Source organism: Schistocerca piceifrons, chromosome 3, assembly GCF_021461385.2.
Source record: "Schistocerca piceifrons isolate TAMUIC-IGC-003096 chromosome 3, iqSchPice1.1, whole genome shotgun sequence".
Classification (NCBI taxonomy): domain Eukaryota; kingdom Metazoa; phylum Arthropoda; class Insecta; order Orthoptera; family Acrididae; genus Schistocerca; species Schistocerca piceifrons.
Window position 1 is genome coordinate 876803759 of NC_060140.1, and position 25257 is coordinate 876829015.

General features: G+C 48.0%; 1 protein-coding gene across 1 annotated transcript in view; it reads left to right on the plus strand.

Annotated features, from left to right (window-relative positions):
* The window catches only part of LOC124789144, an 80609-nt gene that overhangs the window by 48114 nt on the left and 7238 nt on the right, over nucleotides 1–25257 (plus strand). The window contains exons 3-4 of the mRNA XM_047256437.1: nucleotides 1978–2205; nucleotides 5851–6116. Of these exons, the coding sequence (XP_047112393.1) occupies nucleotides 1978–2205; nucleotides 5851–6116 (494 nt within the window). The remainder of the gene's footprint in view (nucleotides 1–1977; nucleotides 2206–5850; nucleotides 6117–25257) is intronic.

A 25257-nucleotide genomic window follows, 5' to 3' on the forward strand; every position in this document is an offset into this window, starting at 1 on the left:
AGAATTTCATATATAATACATGGGTCAGAGGAAACGTAAGACAGGTTATTTGGTCTTATATGTGCCAAAATGGTGTCGCAGCTCTTCACAGAGCATTCTCCTATCGCACCTCACTGTATTTCGCTCTATAGAATTCAAACGTGTAATTTTTTGTAATGGCAGCCATCAAACCTATATCAAGGACAGTGGAAATTAAAATGTCCTGTGGTGCCTCTCCTGCTCCCAGTCAGACGGTTTGACATCCGAACCCCTTTTAAAAAAATCTCAATAGTGAGTGGGATTATTTGTGATCAGGAGAATAAAACTCTTCTGAAAGTTTTTTCTTTATTGCCTATTACCTATTAAGTTTCTCTTTCGTGTGACACACAAATTAAAGGTGGGAAACTTAAAAGCAATAAAGACTAGAGGCAAGCAAGACAGTACACATTTCTTGAATCCTTAGGTCCTAGCAATTTTTTTTTTTTCACTCTAATCTTGTTACGGCTTTAAACGGAGTGCTTTCCTTACTGCAAAAGGATCTATTACCTCATCAAAGTTCATTAAACGTTTTGCTACATGGAGAATCAAAATGTCGCCGTTTAATTCCGAAAAAGCTGTTAATACGAATAGTACCCAAGATGGGTGTGGTATGGTTTCTCGATTTGATTGCCTCTATTTTGTCACTGTCTGCTAGATAAAACGAAATAGGCCTTTCTAATATTGCAGCAGTTGTAATACTCGGAAAATATGCGAGACTGTTTTGGCACAAACTCATTTTTATCTACCTCATTCACTAAGAACCAATATCAAATGCCTATTAGGCCTACTAGAAGCAAAAAGTCTTACGTGAGGAAACAGTTTCATATTTCATTCGTATGCTCCAGTTTCTCAAGCTGGGCCTGGACTCTTTCAACGCTCGTGACATTATAGAGATCGAAAATGGTGGTAGGACGAAATATTTGTATAAATCTGGAATGGTCATATTCTTTCATATAATTTATGTGATGTGCCCGTTTCTTCTTCCTTGTTCTAATAAACAATCTTGTCAAAATTTATTCTCCGGTTTTCACCAACCATGCCAGAATCACCGCTTTAGTTATCCAGCGTTTATTCTCCGGTTAAGCGTTATTACATGCTCGTACAACGCGTTTTCCGCGCTGCTCCGAGAATAGAAGGAAGCAGGTGCTAAGAGGGGAAAATTGGCCCTTAGTAACTCGCGATGTGGCAAAAAATTTTCCGTCAATTTCATTTTCTTGGATACACCGAGATGATAATAGAATCTTTCTTACTCGTTATTCCAGTTAGTCGTTCAAATATATGTCATGTGAATCTAGGGATTTCGCCAATAATTGTAACAACGCTTATCATTTGCACATCCAATCAACAACATAAACAGATGCAGTGGGGATTCCCCTGGTATAGACGTCACATACATTATGCACACATTCAAAAATTAACGTCCGATTCGTCTAGATGGCAATTTAGAATGTGTTCAGAAACAAACAGGGATGCGTTTCAAAATCATACGAACAATCGATAGATCGACGTGCGTTGGATGCTAGGCGCTTTGTGAAACAATGTACTTCAACAATATAAATTTGGCGCCTGCCCCCCTCCCCCCCCCACCCCCACCTTGAAAGTGCCGCCCGGGGCAGGTACCCCGCTTTGCCGCCCCCACCCTCCCTCTACATTTGGGCCTGCACATGAATAGTTACAGTTAAGAAAAATTAATAATATACTTGATTTTACTGTTATAATCCAACTGAAACTCTGATGAGGTTCAAAGTGTAGGTGGCATTCTGTTGAAAGATACTTCACAAATGTTTCTTTGTTTTCTGGTCTCCATCTAATGGTTGCAGAACACCAGAAAAGTTTTTCTATGTTTTATAATGAAGCAATCATTCGTTTGTAACGGAACACCGCTTACACCACCACCACCACCAACAACAACAACAACATTTAGCTCCAGCTAGGACGTGAGCACGCAATTGGTTGCAGACGAGCTGGGCATCGAGTTGTTCGCGGTGCACGCCAACATCAACAAGCCGATGGGCCTGTTGGAGGCGGGCCAGATCTCGGTGGACATCACCAAGCCCAAGGCCGGCCGCTGGGTCTACGAGGACCGCCGCGTGCGCCTCAAGCCTGGTGACGTCATCAACTACTGGCTGTACGTGCAGGCCGACGGCCTGGGCTACCGCCGGGACGACCAGAACTTCACAGTTAAAGGTGAGCGGAGGGAGGCACCGGTTCGTGCGTCTCTGACTGCTCCATGTAGTACGAGGAAACGCTCTAAGTTGGCTGTTCCATTTCTTTTCACAGCATAGAATTTTGTTTGTTGTAATTAGGCAGAAAACATGTCTGATGCAGCTCTCGTTGCTAGTATATTGTGTGCAAGTTCCTTCATCTCTGCATAAATCTCTGCATAAATCTCTCTCTCTCTCTCTCTCTCTCTCTCTCTCTCTCTCTCTCTCTCTCTCTCTGCCACCCCCCTACCCCCGCCCCCACCCACGCCCGCCGCCATCTCTTCCCTCCAGGACTAAACTGACGATTCCTTGATGCCTCAGATCCTATCCCATCAACTGCTCATCTGCTTTAGTAAAGTTAAACCATAAATCCCTTCTCCAGTTCTGTCTGTAATAAGCTGATCCACACACATTTGATGTTTATTTTTTTAAAAACACAATACAGGGCTATTACAAATGATTGAAGCGATTTCATAAATTCACTGTAGCTCCATTCATTGACATATGGTCACGACACACTACAGATACGTAGAAAAACTCATAAAGTTTTGTTCGGCTGAAGCCGCACTTTGTTTCTGCCGCCAGAGCGCTCGAGAGCGCAGTGAGACAAAATGGCGACATGAGCCGAGAAAGCGTATGTCGTGCTTGAAATGCACTCACATCAGTCAGTCATAACAGTGCAACGACACTTCAGGACGAAGTTCAACAAAGATCCACCAACTGCTAACTCCATTCGGCGATGGTATGCGCAGTTTAAAGCTTCTGGATGCCTCTGTAAGGGGAAATCAACGGGTCGGCCTGCAGTGAGCGAAGAAACGGTTGAACGCGTGCGGGCAAGTTTCACGCGTAGCCCGCGGAAGTCTACGAATAAAGCAAGCAGGGAGCTAAACGTACCACAGCAGACGGTTTGGAAAATCTTACGGAAAAGGCTAAAGCAGTAGCCTTACCGTTTACAATTGCTACAAGCCCTGACACCCGATGACAAAGTCAAACGCTTTGGATTTTCGGCGCGTACTCTGTCTAAAATCGAACTGGTATCCCATCAGGTCCAGCAGCCTTTCCTCTTTTGAGCGATTTTAATTGGTTTTCTATCCCCCTGTCATCTATTTCGATATCTACCACTTTATCATCTGTGCGACAATCTAGAGAAGGAACTACAGTGCAGTCTTCAGCTGTGAAACAGCTTTGGAAAAAGACTTTTAGTATTTCGGCCTTTAGTCTGTCATCCTCTGTTTCAGTACCATTTTGGTCACAGTGTGTCTGGACATTTTGTTTTGAACCACCCACCGCTTTGACATAAGACCAAAATTTCTTAGGATTTTCTGCCGAGTCAGTAAATAGAACTTTATTTTCGAATATATTGAACGCCTCTCGCATAGCCCTCCTCACATTTCGCTTCGTGTAATTTTTGTTTGTCTGCAAGGCCTTGGCTGTGTTTGTTTGCTGTTTGCTGTGAAATTCCCTTTGCTTCCGCAATAGTTTCCTAATTCAGTTGTTGCACCACGGTGGCTCTTTTCCATCTCTTACGATCTTTTTTTTTTTTTTTTTTTTTTTTTTTTTTTTTTTTTTTTTTTTTTTTTTTTCAGGAATATCTGCTCGTAACAAATTTCTCTTTTGAACAAAATTCCTCTTCTGTTGACAGTCCATATTAGCCTCTACGTTCCTGCTGTTGTCAGGCAGTGTCCTGCACAAGTAGCAAAACTCGGCTACTGCCTAGTGTCTTCCTTCCTAATTTCCTGATCTGATTCCGTCAGCATCATCTGATTTGACGCAACTCCGTTATCTTTATCAACATTTATATCATAGAATCTTTTCAGGCCATCATCAAGCCCAGTCAATTAATCTTAAAAAGTCCTTTGCCATCTAACAGAATAACCGTGTCATTGGATACTCTCATATTTCATTTCTTCTCCCTGAATTTTGAATCTCTCTCCAAATTTCTTCATGATTTCGTTTACTGCGTGCTCGATGTATGAATTCAGAAGCACGGAGGATAGACTAAAACTCATTCATTCCTTTCTCACCTACTGGCTTCCCTTACCTGCCCCTTGACTATATTGGCTGCGTTCTAATTTCTGTGAAAATTGTAAATAACCTTTTCCTCTCTGATGTTTTATCTCTGTTAATTTCAGAGAATACATTTCCGTTGTCATTGCCCAGAATCATCTAAATGTACAAAAAACGGACTGTAGTAATTATTCTCCGAATTAGAAGTCAGAGTGAGACTCTGCCTTCTAGGACAAACGTCATGTCACAGAATGTTTCGCTTTCGTGTATTTCACGCTCAAGGCGCTCTATTTATTTAAGAAAGACATTGTAAAAGACAATCATGCAGTGACTAATGGTAATTTGTATCTTTCTTCTGGAACCTGGGACTGAAAAAGTCTCAAAACTAAAAAGGTCTTGCATTAACACTGTACATAACTTTAATTATATTCCTGCAACTGCCACACCTAATACTTTTAGTTGATACTAACTACAAATGCTGGGCTGTAGTTCACATTTGAAAGATAATAAGTGCAACTTATAGGTTAAGAAATTTTTTTATTACTAGACCGTGTTGTCTCAATATTTCTTCTTTTCCTGTTTGTTCATAAGCTAAAAACAGTAGGAAATATTGCTCAAAAATATAAGAAATGTCTAAACCATACCTCTATTAAAAGGAGCCAAACTTAACGAATAATTTGTCACATTATTCTACACATACAGTGTACGCAAGAATGTGAATATGATGATTGACTGTATATACCCTGAATAATGTTATTTTATCGGGTGCTTTGACACATTATAGAATCCAATTAATGCATGTAGAATTGATGTTTATGTAAATTTTACCTCACAATTTTTTGAATTTCAACAGAGTAAAATTAAGTTACATAGTTTTGTTTCCTTGTTCTTGGTACTACGAGACGACTGCGCTTGTAATCATAAAGATCAGATCGAATTTGACATGTAATTAGTTTCGTTAAAGTCTCTTCCTTCTATTAGCCTCAAACGAAAGGTTATCTTAATAAAGATGGCGTAAGAGGACAAGAGGATGTTAAAAATGTCGCGTGACGAGCATGAAGTGTAGTGTATGTAGCTTTAGGAGGTCAATTTGAGGTCATTTCCTGGCTTGACATTCCATCAGTTCCTTTTATCGTTGGTTTAGACTTCCCTACATCACTGTGGTATGTTGTAAACAGTTGCCGTTTATGACGTTCAATACAACCATAAATATAGTACATTGCAAATAATGTAAGTGCAGATGAATTTAATCATTAATAATTTATTTATTTCGTTTATCTCGTCAGATATGTTGTTTCGTGTAAAACTATGATGTTCTTCATTTACTGTTAGGTAATAAACTGAAGCAGCTGTAAAACGTAGAAAACGTAATCCATGAGAATGGCCATGTAGAATTAAAACAGGAAAAGAGAAGATTGTGATTGAAAGTGGTGTATTATTAACAAAAATACCCACAGGCTGGTAGGTTACAGCCAGAGCACCTGACAAAATGTTTGTTGATAAATGCAATTAATACGTATTCGTGCACAACTTAATATCCATAGCGAGCACGACATTGAAATTGGCCGCTGGCGGCTCCAGGCTGTAGCTGTGTGACGCGTCAGCTGTTGCCCTGTTGCAGAGCTGGTGTCGCCAGAGGCGCCCCCTGAGGCGGCGGCTGAGGCTGCCCCCCTTCCAGGTGGTCCTCCAGGCCCCCCTGGTCCCCCAGGCTTCCCAGGCCCCCCTGGACCTCCTGGGGCACCTGGCCTGCCTGGACCACCTGGCCCACCTGCGGCTGTTGTCCCACCAGACCTGGGACCACTGCGCCCGAGGCCACCCGCTGCGGCCTTCCCGACACCACCGATGCAGACGACGACACCGGCCTACCCGACAGAGCCGTGTGCACAGGTAACTTACTTGGAGAGACTGCCTTGCTGTGCCGCCTCTCAGCTGCTACTAGTGGTGGGCAGGAAATCACGTATCTGTTAGAAATCACGGTGATTGAGAAGTCAGATATCGCAATAACAGCTTTACCGAATCTAACTGCAATTTCAGTCACAGCAGTTGCAAGTATCATTTCACATTCAACTCTGTGAGCTATCTGTTGGCCGAATTCCGTATTGGTTTTTGCGATTTCAGTGACAAGTCGCGGCTAGAAGTCGCGAGTAGCATCTAAAAAGCACAATTAACAGTGCCATCTGTTGGCCAAAGTTCGTACTATGCTCATCTTTGCGACATGTTATCGAGTCCCACTGCAATTTCTGTGACAAGTAGCAACTAAGAGTCGCAAGTAGCAACTAAGAGTCGCAAGTAGCAGTGCCATCTGTTGGCCAAAGTTCGTACTACGCCCATCTCTGTGACATGCTATAGAGTCCAACTGCGATTTCCGTGAGAAGTCGCAACTGAGTCGCAAGTAGCAACTAAAAAGCGCAGTTAACATTCTTTTCCTAGTGCCATCTGTTGACCGACATACATACTTCGTTATGAGAGCCTTGTGCCTCGTGAGATCGATGTGCCGTGAGTGCATACAAAGGGTTTATTTCAATAGTGGTACAAGTCTATTTTTGTTCATTTTGAGATACAGAGCCGTAAAGTTAAATGAGCGCTGAAAAATCTGAAGTTGAGATACCAGAGATATTCATCCATATGGCTTCTTGCTAGAGATGAACCTTTATTTATGTTTGTTTGGATCATTAATTTCAGAAGCATTATAGACAGAAAAGTGGAGGTAATGGACTTGTACCACTATTGAAATAAGCCCTTCATATTATATGACGACATGCACATTCGGCATCAAACAGAGCTGTGACTCTGAATGTATTATATCAATAAGAAGCAACATTGCCTTTTTCTCCTGAAAATATCAAGTAAAATAACAAATGTGTTAGATTCTGCTTCCAATATGACAGTTTTGGTTAATACTCCACATGCCTACAGGACTTTGCAATGTTAACACAGCAGAACTCAGACACCTGTATAAGTATAATGAAATGAAAACAGTAGTATTGAGTCATATGAACGCCTCACTTTTGTTCCGACACAGTTAAAGACTTTCGAGAAAAGTTTTACACCTGGTGTTCCACATGGCAACTTCACACACAAGAACTTTTTGCCGACACTACTACCACCTACATAAGTTTTTCCTGTGTTACTTTCAAGTAATGCACTTAAGCTATTCCTGATTTAACTGGAAGATCTGTACTTCCCACTTTCATATCAGCAGCCTCAAAATGCATATTGTACACTTCGGGATATGTTACAGGTCAGTGCCACACCAAGACTGTGGAGAAAGGGGGGGGGGGCGGCATGTCACTCTCCAACTTTTTACCAATAAATAAGTGGCGGAAAATTCACGGGTATAGGACGGCTTAACATGTGGAAAATGAGATTTTCATTATTCACTCACTGTATTCAACATTTATTATTCATTTAAAATCGCACAACAACTTCAATAAAACAGTTTAATCACTCATCTGCACACCTACTTCATAATTATGGCACTTTTAAACTGCAAATTCTCTAAGAGCTGTCTTGAATCTTTACGAGTCTCTCAACAGCCTTGGTGTGGATAGATATGTACAGTAACCAGTAATCAGAGTCGGAACTGCGTCTGCAAAATCACAAGGATTATTGAACAGTTTTGCTGTAACTAATTGCAAGCAATTGCTTTAATGAAAGCCACTCAATGGGGTATATTTCATATATGCAAGAACGATCTCACTTAAATAATTAAGTTCATCGAAACAATTTGAAACTAATCTCTCGTCTGACGAAAACGGTCTAAAGACGCAGTGGCAATTTCTCCATATCTGTTGACAATGATATTTTGAGTTATCACTTTACTGAGTGACTGAAATGTAGTTCGGGTACCTGTGAGTGTAACAATATGTTAGAATTCGTTTTCTAAACACGAACTATTACGGTACTGTATGGCTAGTTACATATTAATTACACTATTAATATTTTCACACTTGTTTCTTTAACACAAAATTAAAGCCAACAGAAGAACAAACGTAAAACATACTTACTAATGACAGGTTTGTTGAGATGCAATTTTCTGTGTGGGGAGATGTAACTTTTTCATGCGGTGGTAAGTCGCAGAAATCGCGGAAGTAGAGTGCGGAGGGATCATAGAGTAAATATCTCTGGAGTGAGCATTGCGTTCTGCGCATGTTGTCAACATTAAACCAGACTGTCACGTGTTTTCGCGACTTCGCGTAACACTGCTGATCATAACAATTTTTCTCGATCGTCGTTACAGACGATGAAACATAGGTTCATCACTTCGAACCCGAAACAAAACGGCAATCCATCGAATGGTGCCACACAATCACTCCTCTGGAGAAATAGTTCAAAGTCGCACCCTCAGGCGGTAAAGGAACTCTGAAGGAGTTACTGTTTGAGGTCCTCCCTCACGGTGCAATGAACAACTCTGAAGTGTATTACGCCGCTCTCTTCAATTCCTTGAAACTACTCCTCTATGACAGCACATGTCCTCAAACAAGCCCGTACACGCAAGAGGAGTTCCCAAAGCTTCACTGGACTCTACTTTCACATCCATTCTACAGCCCAGAACTCGCACCCTCCAACTTTGAAACGTGTTTCATACAACAGACATAAAGTAGATTTGGCCCAACATACACTGAGGTGACAAGTCATCGGACAGCGATATTCACATATACAGATGACTATAATATCGCGTACACAAGGTATAAAAGGGCAACGCGTTGGTTGATCTGTAATTTGAACACAGGTGATTCATGTGAAGAGGTTTCCGACCTGATGATAACCGCACGACGGGAATTGAGTCTTCGAATGCGGAATGGTAGTTGGAGCAAGATGCTCAGGACATTCCATTTTGGAAATCGTTAGTGAATTCAGTATTCAGAGATCCACAGTGACAAGAGTGCCGAGAATACAAAATTTCAGGTACTACCTCTCACCAAGGACAATGCATTGACCGACGGTCTTTACTTAACGACCGAGATCAACGGCGTTTGGGTAGAGTTGTCAGTACTAAGACAGGCGACACTGCGTTAAATAACTGCAGAAATCAATGTGGGACGTATGACGAACGTATCCATTAGAACAGTGCGGCGAAATTAAGCGTCAATGGGCTGTGGGAGCATGTGAAAGACGCGACTGCCTTCGCCAATAGCAGGAAATCGCCTGCAGCAGCTCGTGACCATATCTGTTGGACCACAGAAGACTGGAAAACCGTGGCCTGGTCAGAGGCTGCCAGATTTCAGTTGGGAAGAGCTGATTGTATAGTTTGTGTAGCACAGATCCCACGAAGCCATGGGCTGAAATTGTCAACAAGCTGTAATTTCTTCCAGGAAGGAATATAATAAAATCTCGCTAGGGTCTTACCATCAACTGGGCTCATAAGCTTAAAAGAGCTGAAAAATAGTGACACCAAAGCCCACAAACTTCCAAAACACCGTGAAAACAAATACTTAACCTTAGAAACAAGTGATTTTACGTGCCTAATAATTTAAAAACAAACGCTTAAAAGAACCCGGATAAGATGTCGGCCTATAATGTTGCTATGCGGGCCAACTCTGCACATTTCATAACAATAACATTAACCATGGCAAAATTTTTGAGAGAGAACGCTGGCCAGCAGATTAAGAAAAGTTACTTAAAAATCACACAGAGCAGACAGGCCAATACACTATTCCTAAAAACACGGAGTCAAGTAACAAGGTATGCATGACGACTCAAAGGACATATACACATCTGTTCAAACAGCTTGCAGAGTGGGAAATTGGTGCACAGAGCTGAACAACTAGTTGCGCACATCATCAGCGAACTTTGCTTTTGCCCAGTCCTGGCGAAGAAGAGTGGATGACGACCCGGAAAAGACGTGCGTTGCTCCAAGCACTGCTGCTGGCGCTCCCGACTCCACACTGTGCGAAAACTACCCATTAACTGCCTTCCCCGCTCTCTTCAGAGGCCTCTCTCTCTTTTTACAAGCGATAGAAGCGACTCTAGCGGCCGCTTTCGAAGACTAGGCGAGGCAGCAATAATCGCCCAAGGGTGTAATCCGCGGCCCCTGATGGGACGCGAGCTAAACGTTATCGATAGTGAAATGAGCCGCCACGGCTCATAGTCAGTTCATTAACAAAATGGTTCAAATGGATCTGAGCACTGTGGGACTTAACATCTACGGTCATCAGTCCCCTAGAACTTAGAACTACTTAAACCTAACTAACCTAAGGACAGCATACAATACCCAGTCATCACGAGGCAGAGAAATTCCCTGACCCCGCCGGGAATCGAACCCGGGAACCCGGGCGCGGGAAGCGAGAACGCTACCGTACGACCACGAGCTGCGGACAGTTGATTAACACTACAGTTTCTACCTGTACAAATACTATACACACACAAAAAGTTTATGCATCAGCCAGGTTCCCAGAATCCCTGAAGATAGACGTTGACTATCGATATTGTATCACAGACACAGTCCCTTTGACTATTCAGAGATGTCACTAAACCCGCCCAAAGATGTAAACAACCATGCATGAGCAGCGCCTGTTAGACGGACGGGGTCCGAAAGCCGATCAGTTTGTCATTCCACCAGGAATGAGGTACACGGCTCTTGTCTGTAGTTCAACCATGCCTAGTCGGTCTATACCGCGGTTCGATCGCGACCGCATTGTTACTTCATGCCAGGAAGGGCTCTCAACAAGGGAAGTGTCCCGGTGTGTCGGAGTGAACCAAAGCGATGTTGTTCGGACATGGAGGAGATAGAGAAAGGAACTATCGATGACACGCCTCGCTTAGGCCGGCCAAGGGCTACTACTGCAATGAATGACCTCTACCTACGGATTATGGCTCGGAGGAACCCTGACAGCAACGCCATTATGTTGTATAATAGTTTTCATGCAGCCACAGGATGTCATGTTACGTCTCAAACTGTGCGCAATAGGCCTGCATGATGTTCCACTTCACTCCCAACGTCCATGACGAGGTCCATCTTCGCAACCACGTCACCATGCAGCGCGGTACAGATGGGCCCAACAACATGCCGAATGGACCACTCAGGGATGGCATCACGTTATCTTCACTGATGAGTGTTGCATATGGCTTCAACCAGACAATCGTCGGAGACGTATTTGGAGGCAACCTGGGCAGGCTGAACGCCTTAGAAACATTGTCCAGCGAGTGCAGCAACGTGGTTCCCTGCTGTTTTGGGGTGGCATTATGTGGAGCCGACGTATGCCGCTGGTGGTCATGGAAGGCGCCATAATGGCTGTGCGATACTTGAAGACCATCCTCCGACCGATGGTGCAACCATATCGGCAGCATGTTGGCGATGATTGTCTTCATGGACGACAATTCGCCACCCCCCCCCCCCCACGCCTTCCCCCTTCTCCCCCATCGTGCGCATCTTGTGAATGACTTCCTTCAGGATAACATCAATCGACTAAAGTGGCCAGCATGTTCTCCAGACATAAGCCCTATCGAAATGCCTGGAATAGATTGAAAGGGGTTGTTTATGGATGACATGACCCACTAACCACTCTAAGGTTGGTTGTAGGTTGTTTTTGGGGAAGGAGACCAGACAGCGAGGTCATCAGTCTCATTGGATTAGGGAAGGACGGGGAAAGGAAATCGGCCGTGCCCTTTGAAAGGAACCATCCTGGCATTTGCCTGGGGTGATTTAGGGAAATCACGGAAAACCTAAATCAGGATGGCCGGACGCGGGATTGAACTGTTGTCCTCCCGAATGCGAGTCCAGTGTCTAAAGCCACTCTAAGGGATCTACGCCGAATCGCCGTTGAGGAGTGGGACAGTCTGGACCAATAGTGCCTTGATGAACTTGTGGATAGCAGGCCACGACGAATTCAGGCATGCACCACTGCAATAGGATGTGCAACTGGGAATTAGAGGTACCGGTGTGTACAATCTGGACCACCACCTCTGAAGGTCTCGCTGTATGGTGGTACAACATGCGATGTGTGGTTTTCATGAGCCATAAAAAGGGCGAGAATGATGTTTATGTTGATCTCTCTTCGAATTTTCTGTACAGATTCAGGAACTCTCGGAACCGAGGTGATACAAAACTTTTATTGATGTTTGTATTTTCGACGATAGGTGACCATTTCACGACACACTATACAAAAATTACAAATAGCAATACTTCTGTTTTATTTGGTTACAAAGCAGGAAATGTTCTCTAATGAAGTATTGAATATTATTAGCTTATACCTTTGCAGTATAAATCGCTAAACCCATTGACTGACTTAAACATATTGTGCTAAACAAGTTGCACTGATATTAACGACATCTTGGGTTGTCGGGTGTTCTGCCGGATATCAGCGTCGTACTTGCACGATATTTCGGTCACGTAGCTCGAGACCTTCATCAGGTGCGACCTGAGACTGCTCCTCGAGTGGACCTGCTCCAGTATTTATGCCTATGGCCTTCCCCCTCCACCAACGGCTGCAGGCGCTTCCTCTGTGGTCCGCGCCCATTACCTGTGACCTGCTGGAGCGTTGCTGCTCCGTTTTCCGTCCGCTGCGGTTCTAGGTGTTCTCTCTGCGGTCCGCGCCCACCAAACCCGCTCCTGGGGGTTTCATCTACGGTCTAGGGTACCAGGCGTTCCCCCTGCGGCCCGCGCCCGCTCACCACGACCTGTTGGAGCGTTGCCGCTCCCTCGCTCGCTCGCTTCTACCTTACGGGTCTTCCCTGACCCGTGCAGGGGCAGGCTAAGCAGTTTTCTGCTATTCCTGCGTAAACCTTACGTATTGGAACTGCGGCCTCTCTTCATGGATTGGCCTCTAGGTTTTCCTGGATGCGGGTGTCCTGTCTCTGTTGTGGGAGTTTTCACTCCCGCAGCAGGTCCGGCCAACGGGTTGTTGGCCTGTGGTGTGTAGGGTGGCCCAGATCCCTGATGAGCCGGTTTTCGGACCGTTCGGTCCGCTCGTAGAACGTCCGCGCCGATTGCTTGAAGCGGTCGCGGAGGAGGGGGATTCCTGTCTGCTCGTGTAGCCGAGCGGTCGAGTATAACCTCGGCAGGCGCAGGGCGAGCTTGAGCGCCCTGCTCTGCCCCCTCTGCAGCTTGTTGATGTGTGTTTCGGCCGCGTTGCCCCACACCACAGCCGCGTATTCCAGCACTGGACGTACCAGCGCCAGGTACAGCGTGATGCCGTGGTGAGGTGGCAGCGCAGACGAGGGGTTGAGCAGAGGGTACAGGACGCGTAGGCGCCCTATTGCTCTGCCCCTGACGTCCTCAATGTGCGGCTTCCACGTCAGCTTCTGGTCCAATGTGACCCCCAGGTAGCGGCCAATCTTGCTCCATGGGACGGGGCTGCCCATGATGGTGACTGGCGGAAGATCAGGCGGCAGTGGTCTTCTCGTGAAGACCACCGCCTGGCTCTTCGCTGCGTTTTGCTTGAGGCGCCACTTGGTTGACCAGGCGCCAAGGGCCTCGCAACCTCTTTGGAGAAGACGGCGCATCTCGACCGCCTTCATGCTCCGCACGAACAGCGCAGTGTCGTCGGCATATAGTGCCAACTTCACCGGCGTCACGCGCGGAGCGTCGGCGGTGTATAGGGAGTACAATAGGGGCCCAAGGACGGACCCCTGCGGCACTCCAGCACGGATGTGTCGATGGGTGGATGTCCCATCGTCCAGTCTGACGTGGAAGGACCGCTCGGCTAGGTATGAGCGGAGGAGGACCCCGTGCGACGTCGGGACCCCGTGTACAAAAAGTTTGTACACGAGGCCGTCGTGCCACACGGAGTCGAATGCCCTGGATACGTCCAGGAACACCGCCCCAAGGTATTCCCGGGTCTCCAGGGCGCGCATCGCTTCTTCTACCAGCCGCATCAGCTGGTGGACGGTGGAATGGCCCCTCCTAAATCCGAACTGCTCATCGGGTATGATTCCTTCCGCTGACACGTGGCGGAGCAGTCGTCTGGCGTACAGGCGCTCAAACACCTTCGAGAGCGCCGGCAGCAGGCTGATGGGCCTGTAGTTGGCGGCGTCCCGTGGGTCCTTGTTCGCCTTGGGGATTGCCACCACCTCTGCGTGTTTCCACACAGTGGGGTAGACCCCAGAGCGAAGGACCTCATTGAAGATGCCCGCCAGGAATGGGTATGCGCCCGCCGGCAGGCTCCTCAGCAGATGGTTGGTGACGCCGTCAGCACCGCCAGCCTTCTTGGTGTTGAGCGCTGTAATCTGCGCGGCCACCTCCTCGTCGGAGATGGGGTCGATCTCGTCTGCGTCGTCCCTGGCTTCCAGGAACACAGGGAGCTGCTCTTCCACCCGGTGGAGGTGTTCTTCGTCTACATTGTCATCCACCGGGGTGAATGACAGCTCGAAGTGGTCCGCCAGGACGCCTGCTTTGCCGTCCGGGCTGCAGACGACGTCCTGTCCGAAGAGCAGGGGCGGCACGCGCTGCCTTCTGCGTAGAAAGGACTTCACAGTCCGCCACGCGCTGCCGTCCTCAGGGTTGAGGGAGGCGACGAGGTCCGCCCAGACGTTGTTCCTGTGCGCCTCAGCCGCCGCTTTGATTTCTCTCCGCATGCGGTTGAGGCGCCGTTTCATCGCGGGTTGGCGGGTGAGCTGCCACTCCCGGAAGAGGCGGTTCTTCTCCCGTATTGCGTCCCGGATGGGAGGCGGTAGGTTACGCGAGAAGTCCCTGGTACCCTGTGGAGGGGGAGGGGAGGCCGCGTCGGCTGCTTGCAGCAGCTGGCGGGTGAGGAACTGGAGGGCGGCATCCGCACCCACTGCCGCGGGGTCAGGTGAGCTCTCCAGTGATGCCAGGACATTGTCCTGGAATCGGTCGCAGTCCAGGCGCCGGTACGTCCGCCGACGTGGCGGGAGCGTGGCTCCAGCGATGTCGATTTGGTAGACCACCGGCAGGTGGTCGGACGACATCGCGCACCGCGTGGTGGCGGTCGTGTGATGCCCGATTCCTTTGATGACGGCCACGTCGAGCACGTCTGACCGCCCCCTGGCCGGGAAGATGGTGTGTTCCCGTGGGCCCAGGACCAGGGCGCCATTCCTCTGGGCAGCGCGAAGAAGTCGGCGGCCACTGATGTTCGTGAGGCGGGAGTTCCATTCCGGGTGCTTCGCGTTGAAGTCACCCGCAATGAATGCCCTTCCCCCAAACGTCAGCAGCTCGTCGATGTCCGCCTCCTGGAGGTGTCCACGCGGCGGCCTGTATGCGGCCACGAAGGTTATTTGCCCCGCAGCCGTGGTGACGTTCACCCCGGTGGCTTCCAGGGTGGCCATGGCTGGGAGCTGCACCTGGTGGTGCCGGAGTGAGGCGCGTACGTAGATGGCGGTACCCCCGCCTGCCGTCGGCCTGTCGTTCCGGTAGCAAACATAGTTTGCCACCTTCACGCGAACTCCTGGCTTGAGGTGAGTTTCGCAGATCAGACACAGGTCGATTGCCTCGTCCTGCATGAACTGACGAAACTCACCTTGTTGTGGGAACAGGCTGTTGGCGTTGAAGCCACAGATGGTCAGGCCATGGATAAGGACATTATCCATGATGTGGCTTCGCGGCGACGGTAGCGGCCTGGAGGGCCCCCGTTACGGCGGTGACGAGCACCGGCAGTTGCTGTAGCAAGGCAGAGAGGGAGCTCAGCATTGCTCCCAGGTCTGCTGCTTCCAGTCCTGGTGTTGCAGCTGCAGGTGCCGCAGTTGCGGCTTGCGGCGTGGCTGTGGTGGGGGGACGGGTTTGGCATCCGCCCTGGTGTTGGACCTCCCGGGTGCCGGCTGCCTGGTTAGGCGGCGTGGTGGCCGGGAATTCCGCCTGCCGCCCCCTGGGGGCGTCCAAGGACTCCCCCTTGGTGGCAGAGGCGAAACTGGTGCCTGGTTGCACCTTTCGTGCGGGTGCCGCACGTCCTTGCTGGCGTGGGCGGCGCTTGAAGGCGGCGCAGCCTCTGTAGCTCGCCAGCGTTGCCGCTCCGTTTTTCGTCTGCTGCGGCACTGGATGTTCCCTCTGCGGTCCGCGCCCACCAGTCCCACTTCTGGGTGTTCCATCTTCGGTCTCGTGCTCCTGGCAGTCAGTCAGGGGCTCGTTTACGATCTCCATGTCTCTGGTTCTTCTGTTTGTGTAGTGTTGCAGCTGGCCCCGTTGCTCCTTTAACAATTCCAGAGCCGGTTCCCAGGCTCTGCTTAGCTGGTACCCTGTGTCACGATTCATAAGATCATCAGCCATTTTAATCTCAATCGATTCTCTTATAACACTGTCCCAAAATCTGGGTGTTCGTGCTAGAATCTTGGTATCCTCATACTTCATGGCATGATCTAGTTCTAGACAGTGTTCAGCAATGGCTGACTTAGTCACCTGTCTTAATCTAGTGTGCCTCTGATGTTCTTTGCACCTGATCTCCACAGTTCTTGTCGTCTGGCCAATGTAGGACATGCCACATTGACAAGGTATATTGTAAATCCCTGGTTTTCGTAACCCCAGTCGCCTTTGACACTCCCCAGCAGTCCCCCTATCTTGTTGGATGTTATCTTATGAATCGTGACACAGGGTACCGGCTAAGTAGAGCCTGGGATCCGGCTCTGGAATTGTTAAAGGAGCAACGGGGCCAGCTGCAACACTACACAAACAGAAGAACCAGAGACATGGAGATCGTAAACGAGCCCCTGACGGACTGCCAGGAGCACCAGACCGAAGATGAAATAAACACCCAGAAGTGGGACTGGTGGGCGCGGACCGCAGAGGGAACATCCAGAGCCGCAGCAGACGAAAAACGGAGCGGCAACGCTCCAACAGGTCGTGGTGAGCGGGCGCGGACCGCAGGGGGAACGCCTGGTACCCCAGACCGTAGATGAAACCCCCAGGAGCGGGTTTGGTGGGCGCGGACCGCAGAGGGAACACCTAGAACCGCAGCGGACGGAAAACGGAGCAGCAACGCTCCAGCAGGTCACAGGGAATGGGCGCGGACCACAGAGGAAGCGCCTGCAGCCGTTGGTGGAGGGGGAAGGCCATAGGCATAAATACTGGAGCAGGTCCACTCGAGGAGCAGTCTCAGGTCGCACCTGATGAAGGTCTCGAGCTACGTGACCGAAATATCGTGCAAGTACGACGCTGATATCCGGCAGAACACCCGACAACCCAAGATGTCATTAGATCGCCGGGAAAGCCTGAAGAGTTACACTGATATTGGTTAAGGTTTCTCAGCTATACACAAATTGATAAAATGTAATTAATCAATCTGATGTGCACGTCAAAATTCATAAAGAAGGTATAAGTAAATATATCTTATAGTACATACAAAAATTAAAAGTACGCCTCTCAGAATAAAATGCTAAAAAACACATCAAGTGAGAACTGCACAGACTACTATATTGTATGGAGAAAATTACTGGTGAAAGTGATGAACAGACAAGAGGTGCAACGTGAGCGGTCTCGCGTCCGTCGGTCGTCGTAATTTAATATATTATTATTGTTACTTTTTTTGATTGTTACCGACTTACGTGGTGGGCCTTAATTAAAAATGATATTTCATTTAATTTTGATTTAAGGTTAAATGCTTTCCTGAAATTCTCCTTTTTAACAATATTAATCTCAAATTATTTGTTACGTTAATGAATGTTAGACTCGCTGAATCTTAAAACATGAGCATTTAAGTTGAACAATGTAATAAACTTTTCATATTAATTTCCTCGGCTAGTCAGCTCACTTTAAAGCAAAAGATCTTTAGTTATTAATTACAATTGCGGCCCACACACGCGCGAGAGTATTTTTCTTGCCTCTGTTAACCATTGTATTTTTGTCGGAGTCCTGGCTCTGGCTCTCGGCTATGGTACTGAAAATAAGAATCTTAAAGCTAAGTATTTTCTGCAACGTCGGGCGGCTGTGGAGAAAAATTAATATTATGTTAACAGCGGGCGAGTTTTCCGCTTCCGCTAATTTTCATAAGTTAATATCGCCACGTAATGGCGTCGTTGGCTGTATCGGCCGCTGCGATTGTTGAACTGTAAATTACTTGAATGCAGGTTAATTCAAGGAAGGCGGACATGAAGTCGGGATCACCTCTTACAAATTAAAAGTGCACAATAATATTAAATCAGTATATTATATGGTTAACTCATGCAAATATGCTTACATTTGCCAGCACTCGCAAGATGTTCGTCTGTACATCATCAAGACAAGTGAAGAAGTGAAGTCGACTAAAAAATTAACAAAAAAGCGTATATGGTCGTCTCTTTAGATCATTTTGTCATAAATTATTTCTTTGCAATCTAAACCTACACAAAGAAATTATTAATTTACGGCTACATGATAAAAATATATTATTCAATTTTTTAATGTCTCTTCTTTATAAATACTGTTTTTAAGTCTTTCGTAATATAGCACTGGGGACGCTATAGCGGGAGGAATGCATAAATGCATCGTGAGGAGTGGGGGACAGTTGTAACATTAATAACAAGCATATTACCTTACGGCGAGGGAAAAATTTGTTAAGGGGCTGCCGTTACTTTAGCAAGGGTAAATAATGGAACTATATTTGATCATTAAGAACTAAGTCCCTATTCTGTGAGTGGTGTTATTGATATAATCGTAGCCGCGCGGGATTAGCCGAGCGGTTTAGGGCGCTACAGTCATGGACTGTGTGGCTGGTCCCGTCGGAGGTTGGAGCCCTCCATCGGGCATGGGTGTGTGTGTGTTTGTCCTTAGGATAATTTAGGTTAAGTAGTGTGTAAGCTTAGGGACTGATGACCTTAGCAGTTACGTCCCATAAGATTTCACACACATTTTTTTGATATAATCGTAACTTAATCCTTAATGATCAAATATAGCTTCACTCTTCACCTTTGCTAAAGTAGAAGCATCAAGTTACGAATTTTTATTCCTCGCCATAAGATAATGAGTTTGTTGTAAATAGTATAACCACTGTCTCCCATTCCACATAATGCATTGACTCCTTTTTCCCTTCTGATCCTCCCCCTTTCGCCTGTTACAGTTTCACCGGTAGTTTTGGCCGTACAACATAGCAGTATGTGCCAGTATACGCTTGGTGTACTGTAGCGTCGCCCCAGACATAAAGAAATCTCACGGTACTGACCAGTCTTTTCTGGAAGTTGCCTTACTTCTCAAGCAAATGTTGGAATTGACAATCCCCTCCCGTATCTTCTCTGACGTATTGTCAGCTCGCTGGTTTATATATAGAAAGCATCAGGTCTGATGAGAAAGGAACTTCTCCCTCTTCGTTTCCAATCGTCAATCATCCCAGTACACGATTTGATTTCTTTTAAAAAGCAAGCGAAATAAAATATGTGCACTTGAAGTTACACTCACAGTCTAATTTACTTGTAAATTTAATTCTAAAATCAATCATAAAAATCGAAAAGAAATTAGTGGATATGTCGTTCTGAATTCTTTACTGAAAAATCATATCCCTGATATCGCAGGATCGATAACAAATTGGGCTGGATGATCTGGGTGAATTCGGCGCTATTCAGTGGTCACACAGTCAAGCTGAGGTGAACAGCGCCCGTGTGATGTATTGTACATGGTGCCCGTAATTCACGCTCCAGTTTCAAAACACAGCAAAACTAGAATCACCGCTCAGAATGACGTCAAATTTGAACAGCATATTATTCACCCACGAACAAATTACGTAATGGAACAAAGGGAAATTTAACGAAAATTGAACCGGTTGAAGGCGGTGTAAGCGTCAAAATGCGTACACAAATAGAAGCGCGGTCCACGTTTGTTTCCTCACTTTGAGTCACACACCCAACGTGACTTGTCCCCTTGAAGGACCGCGCGGAGCTGGTAAAGCTTTTTTTACAAGAATAGTGACTGCACCACTGGCCCTGCAGAAGTTCCATACACTCAAGGGCATGAAAAAGCCATTGGTCCAACGTGTTAAGTGACTCAAGGAAATGTTTACAAAACTCTTGATGTGAAATATTGCAGAGGGAGGAAAGCAGTTGGTCCGAAGTCTGTGGAAGATGGGGCCACAGCATTGCACGAGGGGTCGAGCTGTGATGTGCGAACATGCAGTGCATGGGGAATCGCCCGCACGTTGCAGTATTTGACATTCCTCTCCTCACAAAATCATGTAAGTTCAGGAGTTGCTTCCTGTTGACTTGCCAGCTAGATAAAAGTTCTCTCTCGAATTTCTTGCTTGGATGGAAATGGACGGTAAATGGCCGTGGAACTTTCGGCAGACGAAGCCCATTTCTATCTCCATGGAGATGTCAATACGCAGAATTGATGAATACGGGCAACGGGAAATCTTCGCGCACATCAACCGGTACCACTTCACTCTGCAGACGTGACTCTGTGGTGCGGGTTGACGGCATCATTTATCGTAGGGCCCTATTTTTTCTAGGAGGTGAGTCCTGCAGGTCCATTTATCTGTACCGTCTCTGGAAAATGCTACGCGAGTCTTCTGTGTACCATTATCATTCCAACCATTAAACAAAAACTGCGAAGACCTTTACCCACCGGGGACAAAAAGAGGAAATGGGGCAAACACTGATACAGAGTGCGAGGGGTCACGACGAAACTCTCCATCTGCTGTATCGTCCAGGTATGAGTTCTCGCAATGAGAAAGGTAGATCCCACGTTGTACAGTGTAGTGTTCTATCATCGTCTTGTAACTTTAGCTTCTCTCACCCTCCAGCTGCGTGGAGGGTCGTGGAACGCACTCCACAAATAATTGGAAAAATATTGTCGATAGTTTGGGTTACGGAGGATCTTGCAATGTCGTTCCTGCAAATAGTTCCAAAAATGTAAAGTGTCCTTGAAACAGATAAAGCACTGCATGTCCACGAAGCCACGTCACGGCATTAGTTTTCGTGCGTGGGTAATACGTCTCATCCGGGAATAAGATAGTCGTGGGGTCGATATGATTCGGCGTCACTCGAAGGAAGTATGCTGACATTTGCCTCACTAAGTGCCACACTGCCGTAGACTCGCCACAGCTAAGACGGTGTTCATCGTTGTCTTGAACGCCACAGCTCGTGCACGTAGGTGAGTCTACCATGTGGATCGCATGTAGCCGTGATCTGGTCACCTGCTTACCGTTGACAGTGATATACCACATAGCTGTGACGTCAGTGTCCAGTGTTACGTGGTGAATTATCCCCTCACACTACTCGCCAGTTGACGTTCGGGTGCTTCCTCTCCACGACGTTATCGGGTCGTCCACGTTGCATGACCCGATAAACCGACTTTGCCGTCGCCAGTTGAGTCGCTGGTAAGGCAAGTCAAACGTAACTGAGTTCGAGGTAAAAGACACCGATGTAGAAGAGCGAGGAGGGGACGTGGTGTATCGGCACAGGTGGCAACAGGGAGGGCGGTGCTAGTTCTTCTATTAACAAACTCGTCACTGTCCGGACGGCGGTGCCATAGTTTGACTAATGTGCTCACAAATAAGGCGACCGCCCTGTGACGAACGTGACAAAGGCCAAGCCCTCCCCGATCCGGTGGAAGGGTGAGAGTCTCATATTTGATCTTGAAAAGCATTCCTGAACTCACGAAGGACCCAAAAGTCGCAAGTATACGGCGAGCTAACATCACCGGTATAGGTTATATCTGGGCGATGTGCGGAATGCGTGACGCTAAATGTGTGTTGACATACTGGGTCCGTTGGACAATGTCCAGGGCTCGTAAGCGGTTGTTGGCAATCCCAGTCCGAACATTTCGTAAAAGCCGTCGAAAGTTGCGAGCAGCGGTTCGTCGTATATCGTCTGTAAAATCAAAGTATCTCTGAGCTGTAAGGGGGTGACACTGTCCACAGACAATCCGACCCCGATGTTCACCGCCACCGATTTTGCGACGTTGATACGACTACCAGTGGCCATCCCGTATTTCGCTATCCAATTCAGTGTGCTAGCGGTGTCGTCGCCGTTGCGGATGACAATCACCAGGTCGTTAGCGTACGCTTCACATCGGAAAGTGTGGCGTCGTAACGTCATACCCGTTAGTCGTTGGCACAGGCCGCATAGGAGTGGGTGCATGGCCACTGCGTAAAATGGACAGAGGGCAGCCTTGTCATATCGATCGAGAAATGGTGAGGGGCTGCGTAGGTCGGCCGTTGACGATCACCTTGGATGTCGCGCCATGGAATAGTCGCTTGACGACAGTGACGAATGGCTGTGGGTACCGCATATGTTGGAGGATCGCTTCCAAATAGTCGTGGTCCACTCGGTCGAAAGCTTGACTGAAATCGATTGCCGCCAGTGCACCCTTCAGACGACATGCCCTCGCCAATGAGATCAAGTCACGATATTCACTGAGTGCTGTCTGAATATTATTGTCCCCTCATAATGACGTTTGATAGGGTGAGATGACGTTTCGTAAGGTCTGGTGTGTCCGCGCCGCCAACAGTCGAGAAAAGATCTTAAAGTCGCAGTTCAATAGCGTCAACGGGCGGTCGTCCTGCAGCCGTGAGCCACCGGACGGTTTGTGAATAGGAATAATCATCCCTTCCACAAGGGCCGCAGGGAGCAGCACTTCCGAGGATATTAGTTCGCGACAGATGTCCGTCCATTGGGTGGAAAATAAATATTGAAAAGTGCGGTAAAATTCCAAGGGGAGGCCATCAGGACCCGGAGACTTGTTGACAGCTCATTTTCTGACGGCGTCGATCACTACGTCTTCCGTAATTTCTTATATCAAGGCCGCTTCCATCGCCGGGGTGACGGTGCCGTAAATCGTCTGAAATACGTCGTCCTGTACTGTCGGATCTGCCGTAAATCGTCAGAGACGTCTACCTGTACTGTCGGATCAGGGGTCTGAGCGGAATAGAGCTGGGAATAATGATCGTGTTTGTCTTGTTGCGTGGTGAGGCGTCGACTGTCTTCCGTGTCGATGAAGCGTATCAGCGCTCGTTGGCATCGTTTACGTTCACGAAGTACATGGAACATCGACGGGCGTTCGCTCGGTATCCGATCCTGCGTCCTTGTGCGGATGACCACCCCCTAGGTGGCGTCGCATATTAGCGATGATCTGAGCCTTAGCACGGTGGACTGCCGTTTGTCGTTCCGGAGACGGCGGCGTAGCATCGCAGTCACGCAGTACCCTGAAGTAAAAGTCGAGTGTGTGTCTACGCCAAGCAGCGTGGTCGCGACCGTAGGTTATCAACGTTCGTCTCAGTGCCGGTTTGGCGCAGTCCAACCACCAGCGGATCGTTGTGGTATATGCACGGAGGCGATTTTCACACGAATGCCACGTATCCTCAACAGCTTGGCGGCAATCCGGGTAAGACAATTGGGCAATGTTTAATTTCCACGGACAGCGGCTTCTCCACACTAGTTGCCGCCGTTTGGTGACGGCACAAACGTAAGCTGAGTGGTTCGAGAAAGCTGCAGGCCACAGTTCCGCATCCTGTGTTCCACCGGCGAGAGAGCTTGAGACATAAATCCGGTCGATGCGACTGGAAGAGTGACTCGAAGTGTGTAAATCCCGTTCGGTGGCCTTGAAGATGTTCCCAAGTGTCCACCATCTGCAGGTCTAGAATTAGTAAAAATGGTTCTGAGCACTATGGGACTTAACATCTGTGGTCATCAATCCCCTAGAACTTAGAACTACTTAAACCTAACTAACCTAAGGACATCACACACAGCCATGCCCGAGGCAGGATTCGAACCTGCGACCGTAGCAGTCGCGCGGTTCCGGACTGCGCGCCTAGAACCGCTAGACCACCGCGGCCGGCTCTCGAATTAGTGTCTCGAGTCACGGGTACGGATTATGTCGTGGGAGTTGGTCTCTGGGTGGCAGTACGCAATTGTAGTCACCTTCAAACACCAGGTGGTCGTGGCGGCCTTGGAAGAGCGGGGTGACGTCTTCCGCAAAGAATCGTGAACGTTCGCGACGTTTGTCCGTTTAGGAAGGTGCGTACATATTGAGAAGGCATACAACTAGTACTGTGAGTGCCATTCCTCTTGCCCCGGGCAGAAAGAGGATATCGTGCGACACTATCCCTTCCCGATGTAGTACAGCGACATCGCTGCCTGTGGGGGAAGCTGGAGAGACGCAAGCATCGTAACCGTACATGCCTGGGAAGTCGTCGACGTACACTTCCTGGAGAAGTTCTATATCGATGGAAGCAGAATTCAACATATCTTGAAGCAAGGATAACTTAGCGCGCGTCCGTATGGTGTTGTTTATAGTCGCACCGCGATAAGTTTGAGGTTTATTCATAGCACCCGTGTTGGCCATCAATACCCTTGTAAGGCTGTCTCGTCACTGTATCTGATGGCGGGAAAGGATCAACACTGGTGGGGTAAATTCCCGCGCGTGTCGTCCGACAAGATGGGCAAGGAGTTTTCCCCACTGTCGTCCGCCCAGTCGCCATGAAATACCATCAGCTGTTCGTGGCTGCTGCAGCACTCGGCGCTGACTCCAACGGCTCTACTGGCTGGGAGTCGGCAGCGACTGTCTGCTTGGGATCCTGCTGTTCTGTGGGGTCGAAGGGGCTGAAGCCGTCACCACGGCGATCTGTTGGGTGGGATGTTACTGCGGCCTCTGTACCGCCGGACCGTCGTCGGAGCGTCCACAGTCCATGTCAGACGATCGCTGAAAACATTCGTCCGATGGAGCACACCGCCGTCTCTTGTGTTTCCGCGGGGAACGCTGTTTACGGACGTTTGTTTCAGTATCCGAATGTAGGTGGATTTCTTCAGCTGCTCCGGTGTCTGGTAGAAAAGCCGCTGTCGGCACAACCCTTGGGTCAATGTCCATCCTGGCATCCATGCCGCCTTGCAAGGCCCATCGGTGATTATCTTCAGGTGGGGGCGCCGTTGTAGAGGCCGGATCCGGTAATGCAGAATCCATGGTCTCGCTATCGGGGGCGGCTATCGGACTAATGTGGTCAGCATCGGAAAGGGTTGCTGCCCATGCAACCCGGGCATAATTGAGAGGAAGGGTTGTCACGGTAGAAGGGGTCATTGATTCACCTCTTGGCATCTGAGTAAGCTGTCTTCGGAGACAATCCGACCGGACGTGCCCTTCTGGGCCACAACCGGAGCAAGTGCTTGGCTGACCGTCATACATAATGATCGCCCTAGAGCCGCCGATGACAAGATATGATGGTACATGTTTGGTGAGTTCAAT